The sequence below is a fragment of the Anser cygnoides genome, chromosome 12 (assembly GCF_040182565.1).
Source record: "Anser cygnoides isolate HZ-2024a breed goose chromosome 12, Taihu_goose_T2T_genome, whole genome shotgun sequence".
NCBI lineage: Eukaryota > Metazoa > Chordata > Aves > Anseriformes > Anatidae > Anser > Anser cygnoides.
Genome location: NC_089884.1, coordinates 9839587 through 9848059, shown reverse-complemented (window position 1 = coordinate 9848059; position 8473 = coordinate 9839587). Strand labels below are relative to the sequence as shown.

General features: G+C 42.1%; 1 protein-coding gene across 5 annotated transcripts; it reads right to left on the bottom strand.

Annotated features, from left to right (window-relative positions):
• Nucleotides 1-1711: 1711 nt before the first annotated feature.
• Nucleotides 1712-6168, bottom strand: PDP2 (pyruvate dehydrogenase phosphatase catalytic subunit 2). Of its 5 annotated transcripts, XM_048068800.2 has the most exons (3): nt 5694-5915; nt 4413-4727; nt 1712-3837 (listed from the first exon to the last, which is right to left on the bottom strand). In XM_048068800.2, the coding sequence occupies exon 3, from the start codon at nt 3780-3782 to the stop codon at nt 2178-2180; it is 1605 nt and encodes a 534-aa protein (XP_047924757.1). In that variant the 5' UTR covers nt 3783-3837; nt 4413-4727; nt 5694-5915; the 3' UTR covers nt 1712-2177. The 5 variants fall into 5 exon arrangements, with proteins under 5 accessions (XP_047924757.1, XP_047924756.1, XP_013032096.1 ...); XM_048068799.2 differs by lacking the exons at nt 4413-4727; nt 5694-5915 and adding an exon at nt 5994-6168; XM_013176642.3 differs by lacking the exon at nt 4413-4727 and having other exon boundaries at nt 5611-5915.
• Between the last annotated feature and the right edge of the window lie 2305 nt (nt 6169-8473).

Genomic DNA, 8473 nt, shown 5'->3' with positions numbered 1-8473 from the left:
TTTGATATCAGCTCTAGCGTGGTCTAGCCCCCTTGTTCCTCTAGTCACACTGTGAAATAACTTCTCTATTAAGAGGTAGTTTAAAAATGCATTCTTTTACTGCCTTATTCTAAAATTGAAACAGTGAAGCATGTAAGGTATTGTAAGAGCAAATGGAAATAACCCAATTAAAGACAAAGGGGTTCAGGAATGCTACATAACAGCACTTTTCTCTTCAACCAGTTGCCTTCATTGTTTGCCTTTTTCTGGCATATGAAATTTTCTTTTTTTTCTTTTATTCTGGCATGTGAAATTTTTCTCCACAGTACCTGCCTCAGGGAGGTGGGTATACTTAAAATTGCTGGACCAAGTGACGAGAATTTCAGCATCCTCTTTAACACCTCTCACATACCTAAAGCCTTTCTGCACCGAGATCTAAGTCTCAGATTTCTCAAACCAACCCTGGTTTGCTGATATCAAACGATACTCATTTCATCCAAAAAACAGAACTACCTGCCTCCAAGGTGAATTGCTGCATATATTCCAATATGTACTCAAAGAAAAAAAAACTAAGTTGTTATTCTGGAGTAAAGGTTTTATATAAGAACCGCATTTAGTGACTGATGTTGTAATACTGAATTGCAGATAAATCCTGTATAGTGAAAAGCACAAATATTTAATAGGAAACAAAAAACTACTTAAAGAGTCTTTAAAACAAATTAATTAGATGCCTGGAAAAGCATAGAGAATTTTTATGTGGAGGAAAAGTATATAAAAGTCCCAAATCCACAACTGCTGCCAGTTTATGGCCAAGACCTCATTTGCTTAAAAGTTTAAGATGAAAATTGAAGTCCTTTTTCATCTGCTGAAGTGCAGTAGGATAATACTTTTATTTTAAGTGAAACAGAGGAAAAAAAGGGATTTTATTTATATCTGCTGTAACACACCCACACAGGTTCTTTCTTAGTAGCAACAGCAGTAAACACTCCTGTATTCCCAGAAAGCATTTTTGCTGGCAACAATTACAGCTGAGCATAAACAAGGAAAAGAGCCACCAGAGAACACCATATGTGAAATTTAAGAAAATACAGCTAATTTGCAAGCTTTAGATAATCACCCTTGAAAACAGTATAAAAGAAAATAGTTATAAAATACACAAAAGAATACATTCAGAGCTTAGAACATACATTCATTAGAGAAAATAACTGCAGCTATAACAACAAGCTCCTGTCCAAAGACAAGAAGATTAAATGTATTTTAGCAAAACACCAGTACTTTTATTTCTAAGTCAAATCTGAAGAGAAAGGTGCTGCGTGTTTTGCTGTATTTACCTTTAGATGTACTTCTGAACTTGTGGATCTGTCAAACTTCATTTGAATTACAGTTGGTGGATTTGATATACAACACTTCATACATCAATACTTAAGAAAATGATTTATTCTTTAAATAAGTAGATGCATAAATGCTCATATCTAGCACTATTAATTCCCAGGCAGGGGACCATGAAGTCCCTGATGTGCTCAAGTTTGAAGTTGTCATACAAATCCACACACAATTAACAGGATATGCATTCACACTTAAATAATTGCCGAAGAAAAGGTGGCTTTGTTTCTTATCTTAAAAATCTATACAGAAAACAATGTCCAATAGTTCCAGGGCTGTCTGAACCATTTTCTTTAGTGCAGTCTTTAAAATTAAGCTTAATGTACACAAGGCAAATATCGGACACTGCTACATCAAATAAAGATTTGTTTATTTAATTCAATTACAGTGCTTCAATAGGATGCTACTCATTTTCCACAACAGCAGAGCTTTCCTACACTCCATGCAGCTACAGGTATTATCCATCTCCCTATGAAGTTTAAACCAGTCTCATTGAAATGTGTCTCATTTGTTCATTGGGAAAGTTTTACCAGTGGTTCCCATGGAATCAGAACTTAGTCAGCAATCTTTAGTTCAGTTGCATTGCAATGAACTTTCATCAAAACGTTTTTCTTCAGTGTGTACACACTGGGAAAGCCAGGGAACTTTCACCAAATTCACTTCTAGAGAGGTTATTTTCAAGACTAGTCAGTAACAAAAAAGGATTAGGAACTTCCAGACCATAACACTGGTAACAGCTTGGCTATCAAAGAAAGACAGTGATGGTCTCAGTATCAAAGTCATCTAGCAGTATAGAACAGCAGCAGTGCAAGTATCTATTCATTGTTTCTGTAATAATTTTCAATTGTTTCTGAATTAAAATACACCACAGTAACTGTGATATCATCTCTGTACATTCTTGCAAGGTCTTCAGGCAGTGTCAACATTGCAGCAAGTTTCTCTTGGTCCACCTCGCCATATTCATTATCTCCAATTGCATGCCTTATTAAATGAGTAGCTATGTTCTTGTCAAGCGAGGCAATGCCTCGGTTTTTCCTCTGAAGTAACAAGTTGTGCATATAACCCAAATTAACTGGTTTCTCAAAAGCCAGTTGTGGTTTCTGCTCATTAAGCTCTGTAAGGTGTCCAGCAACTAGTTTTACAACTTGTTCATTACTGAGCATCTCCCATAATCCATCTGAAGCAATAATGAGAAACTTATCCTTGCCTCTTAATTTGTGGTATGTGACTTCAGGCTCCGCAGTTAGGTAAGGGGGTGTATGGTAGTTTGGAGGAACATACTGATAAATATTTAAAGCCTCAGCATCACAGCTATTCTCAAGAACACTGTGTTGCAGTTCTTTACTCCATTTTAATTGCACATCTCCAAAAGCTCTGGAGGGCATGAGAATCCCCAGTAGTCTGTCATTCACAAATAGAGTTTTCTCCTCAGATCTTGGATGTTCTCTCTTTAGTCTTCTAATTTCAAATTCATCAAAGGCATTGTGGTCTCGTGTTAGAGGAAGAGTAGACCATGTTCCATCTTCTTCACAAACCCCTAAAATTGCTCTGCAATCACCGGCATTCGCAACATGTAAATGAACACCATCAACGTGAGCTACACATGCTGTTGCACCAGAAAAAGCTACTTGAAGGGCAATATTTCTCATCAACTCATTTTCCTGGGGAGCCTGAACTTCCAGTGATATGTCCGAGTCTAACCTTTTGAATGCACTTATCATGGCTTCTTCTAAACTAAATCCTGGCTCAATGTCTAGGTCCAGTAAGTGTTGCCAGTAAACCCGGAGATTCTCAAAGTACTGTGAAGTTATCTCTCGGTACTCCACATCATTTGGATGCTTGTGCAACTGCAGAATAGGCATAACTGGTTTCATGCACTCCACAGCAAGCTCGATCTCTTCCAGTGCTTGCCGAGACATGAGAGAAACTGCTATATAATGAAGGAGTCTCTCACTTACTGCCTGAGCGCACGCAGAACCTGCATGACCATCAAAGACACCAAACATCATGCCTCTGGTCTGCAAGCAAGTGGCTGCACTTCTGCGGTCTTCAATAGGGGTATTGGATGCCAGCTGGTTACTTTCAAATCTCAACACAGAATTCGTGTTTTTACAATTCAAATCCAATATTTTATGGGATAACTCACCTGCTCTGAGAATATCATTGATTTGTGATGGAGACAACTGGAAAGAGAATTGTTCTTCTTCAGTGGAGGTGTGTCTGAATGCTTTTTTTACGGAGAAGATATTGTCTAAGCTGCAGCTTGCAGCAGGGTAGAGAAGTGTTTTGGAGAAAATAAGCTTCCATTTTATTTTCTGTCTATTTGGGATGCATATGGAGTACAAACGTCCTTTTCGTTGTAAAACAATGCTGTTTCTTGCCGAGCTTAAGATCCAGGATGATACAGTTCTTGACATCATATGTCACTCCACAAATTGAACAACTTCCTTCAGTCAAGCAGAATGTCCTTATAGTCTGGAATATAAAAATTGGAAAGGTGTAAGACAAGTTTCACAAGAACCTTTCCATACGGCAATACAAAGAAAGTCTAGAGGTCACAGAAACATTCAGAACTTTTTTGCAGAAAAGACTGCTACGGACAGAGGCATCTTAGAAATGATACAATTTCCATTACTTAATGACAACCTTGGTGAATTTAACTTAGGATATGACTCCTCTTACCAACTAACCCATCAGAAAAGCTAATTTTTATTTACGAAGCATGCTTTTTTGTTATTATGGCATGGTTAAGACGTAATTGCAACGTTACAAGAAACTTACACTGTTCAGTGGAAAGCCTTGTCTAACAAGACACAGAAGGCAAGTATCTCAGACTTGTTGGATCTACATGGCAATTAATGGACAACTTTTAAGATGTCTGCTAGAGTACAGCTTTACTCCAAATTCATTCTAAATAGCAAAATGTGTCTTCTAAATATCAGAGCCAAGAGTGTAAGTACTCAAATCCCACAGAACTGAAAGATGTAGCAGACAGATTAACATTTTATATAAATTGCCACGAGCTTCACATCTAGAGCAAGCTAGCTTACCTTTCCAATTCTGTTCCAGCTTATAAGCTTGATTCTTTTTTTGTACCTGCCAGGTCTTAACACCGGTAGGATTTCTACACAGCTGAAGTCCGACTGGACTACTGGTCAATTAATGGATTTATCACGGCACTGTGCACTTGGACAAAGGGAAAGTTATACCACAGCTGCATTGATGACTTTTACAGGTTTACAGTTAGGCATGTTCATTTGGAGTGCAGTTAAAATAAGCAGCTGTGAAGAGCACTGAAACCTTGGGCACTTGAACAGATGAGGTTCTTCAGCTGCCATGGGGAAGGTCCATCATATTGCTTCCTCCTTTAAATAAGGTATTCAAGCTGTGAGAGGCAGTCTACTAAGTACAACTAGGTGCTTAATTCACAACAGAGCTTTGCCCCAAGGACTTAAAAGCTAACTGTATTGTAGCACCACAAGTACAATTACTCCCAGAAGATTACACTGGCAGCCTGTTTGAACAATATAGTTTTCTCAGAGCTCTGAACCACTTGCACATTGCCTTCAACACAAGGTACTCCAGGTCCCAGTCCAACGATGCTATCTATGTACTACTGCAATACTGTTTTTTGTTTGTTTTAAGCAGTGCACTTTGTGAAACAGCAAGAAGGCCATCCAGCCAGTTGCATAAATAAAAATGTTCCAAGAAATCAGCAGAAGCTAAAAACAAACTTGAGCTACTGTAATCAGAAGGCCTACTGCTCCAACCCAAGGACTCGACTAAAATTCTATCTGGGAAACAAAAGCAAAGCATACCACCCCTGCCCCACAAGAGAAGAGAGCAGACAGGCCGTTCCACCAAGGAACCCACCACTTTGACACCGGGAAACCTGCGAGGACAGGCAAGGACACCGCCTAATTTCACTGCTGCTATCAGGAGAGCAGATGGCAAAGCCAGTGCCAGTTCATGGCTTGGCGCTTGCCTGTGGTCTCCTGGGACGAGGACCTCTCCCATCACCACCTATTGTTGTGCTGCACAGAGAACACCACCAGAAAAAAGCCATGAGGAACCAAAGAACAGCAGCAGCACCAGACAAACCTTATTTGTCAGCCTTGTCCAGGCCATTCCCCACTCTGCTGCTTCTCTCCCGTCCCACCCTTCTGAGCCAGGTACAATCCGAAACCTGACAACTTTCCTGTTCTTGATCGAAAAACCTTACAGGAATAGCATGTTAAACTGACTGACCCTGCTCACAGCGGCTGGCTGCACACTGCTGGATTTTTCCGTCCCTTCCCCAGCAGCAGATCCCCCCAGTGCCATACAGATACCTCTCTGCCTGGGGCCGGGTAACACCGACGGGGTCCTGAGCACACTGCTGGATCCCTGGACCAGCACCCACAGCCCCAGCGCCCGCCCCAGCCACCGCCCGCGTTAGAAAGCGGTGGCGGTGCTAATTAGGATGCCGGGCGGTGCTAATTAAGGCGCCGGGCTGCAGCCCATGAAGTAGGAGCCGCTCCCACCCGCCTCGAGCGGCGCAGTGCCAGAAGCAGCACTTCCTCCAGGCCCACCGGAGCCCCCGCGGCTCACCCGGAGGCGGCCGAAGCGGTGCCTCCGACCCCATCCCTTACCGGTGCGGTCCTGTCCGGCCCGGTCCCGGCCACAGCCGCCGCCACGCGCCCCGCAGGTTCCGGGCTCTCCGGCGCCGCTCAAGTGCCGGGCGCTGAGCGACGGCCCCGCCGCCCAACCCGCGCCGCCCCCGCCGGAGCCGCCCCGAGGAACGGCCGCAGCGGGGCGGGGCCGCGGGTTCCTGTCAGGACATGGCGGGGCGGGCCGGGCGGTGGCTGTGTGGGGCTCCCGCCCCCCCGCCATGTTCCATCAGCGCCGCCTCCGCCGAGCGGTGCCAGCTCTGGTGTTGCTGGCGGGGAGGAGAAAGCCCCCCCCGTGCCCGGCGCAGCCTGGCCTGGCCTGACCCGTGGGGGCCGTGCCGTGTCCCCTCACCTCCCGTCACCTCCCGTCTCCGTGTCCCGTCCCCTGAGCCGCCCGCGCGGTCGGCAGCAGTCCCCGCCTTCTTCCTGCTTTAGATTAGTAAAATAAATTCTCCATTTAAAAAGAATCCATTATCCATTTATAAAGAATCCAGTAGTAAACTTCAACAAAGGTTACTCTTTGCAGGAACTCTCCTTTGTTCTTTTTAAACATAAATAAAATTATACATCTTTTGGTGCTGGGGCTGCCACATGATAAGGCTTCAAATGACAAAGCCCCTTTGAAAATGGTAGGCCCTGTAAGCTAAGAGCAACAACTATTAGAGGTTCAGACAGCTGGATCCTCCTTTTCGCCACCTGCTTTCTAGTTTCCAGTGTCTGTCTTAGTTAAAATTTCTGTTGAGTCATTTAGTAATGAGACAAGGAATGGGCCCAAAGTGCATGGTGGTTAATAAGTAGTTATTGGTTATTACATACTGGATAGCGAGCAGACCTTGCCTCAACCTGGAGTAGTGATTCTGCAGAAACAGAGGCTCACATGAGGCTTTGATAGGATGATAGTTCACTTTTGATTTTACTGGCTTCTTGTACTGAGGCATTTTTCGTTTACATAATGTGTTGCAGGTATCCTACATGAGATAAGTGTGTTCCCAGATTATCTGTAGTGGACAGATGTGTGATCATCTTTGTGAGTCTGAATGTTTATTTGTTTCCGTTTGTTGTTGTTGTTGTTGTTGTTCTAAATGTAAAAAGTGAAACATAGTTTCATGTCAACTGGAAGACCAAGCCAAGAAAAAAAAAAGGAAGGTCACCTTAGAGAAAAAAAAAAAGGAGCATTATTCTAGCATATGTGGAAACAGTTATCCTAAATGGGTGCACCAGCAGAAGCTCCTTGGCAGTCTTCTGATCTACCAGTTTTTTCAGTTTTTGTACCATTTACAACAGTGATAAAACCTCATCTGTCAGCCTGAAAACCAACTTGACTGCTCTTTCTTCTGCTCAAGGCATGTTTAAATGCTTCTCTTCAGCTGAAAGCTATTACTGCTCACATATTCATGCAGTCATTTCATAAACTCATATGCATAAGCTGAAGTGGTTTAGGAAACATGTAAATTAAGGTGAGACTATTAACAATCCTGCAGGTATTGCTTTTGTTCCACATAAGCCAAGTACAAGAAGGAATACTGTATGAAAGCATATAAGAAACTTAAAAGTTTTCAGTGTCATTACTTGACAGGACTAGATATTAAGTTCAACTGAGATTCAGATTCTGCTTTGGTGTGTTTAGTTATGCTGATGAACCAGAGCGATACATAATTAAAGTTAAAAAGTAGAAATGCTACTCTCTGATATGATTTGGGGAAAGAAATGGTATTGCTCAGGCTTGCAGTATTTTTGCCCTCAGGAATATCTAATTACTATGGTGAATTCCTGTGGCAATAGTGGATGGTTGCCATGGTGCTCTACCTTGCTAATTCACATTGAAAAAAATTATAACTCAAGTTTCTTTAGATAAAATTAAGCTTTCATTTTGACTTCATTGTTTATAGGTGAGCAAAAGTTCAGTATCAAATGTCCTGTGCCAGGACAGAGTTCTTATAAGCGAATGAATGCAATTCCAGAAGCATTGTATTAAGGTGCAATGGTAGGTTAAATTGTAACAAATGCTATATTTAGTTTTTTTCAAGGTATAATTTTATCTTTTTACTTGTGTGGACAGCAACTCTGTTTTCTCTTTGCAAATACATTTTTGTGCTCATTTCCATGCTGCGTGTTTAGGCCTTGATCCAACTCCCATTAAAGTCAATCCCAGTTTCAGCAGGTTTCAGATAATGTGAAATGGTTATTTGAGCCTAAAAGGTCAGTCTCAGAAATCCCATTGCATGAAACAGGTTGCAGTCAGGCTACTGAGGCACGTGACATTTTTACTCCTGACCTAAAGTTACACACAGGAATTTCTAAGCAGATAAATTGTGCCAGGTATTTGAGACAGGAGTACATTGCCTAAGTTAGTTCAGCCAACGTGTATGTTTGTATGAACGAAGTGCAAGACTATGAGAGACACTGAATTTGATGTAATTACTGGATGCTGCTTAGAGCTCTACTCCCAGTCTCTCCCAGAA

Excerpts from the sequence above, each read along its gene's own strand:
- PDP2 (XM_048068799.2), bottom strand. The coding sequence starts at position 3,782 with ATGATGTCAAGAACTGTATCATCCTGGATCTTAAGCTCGGCAAGAAAC.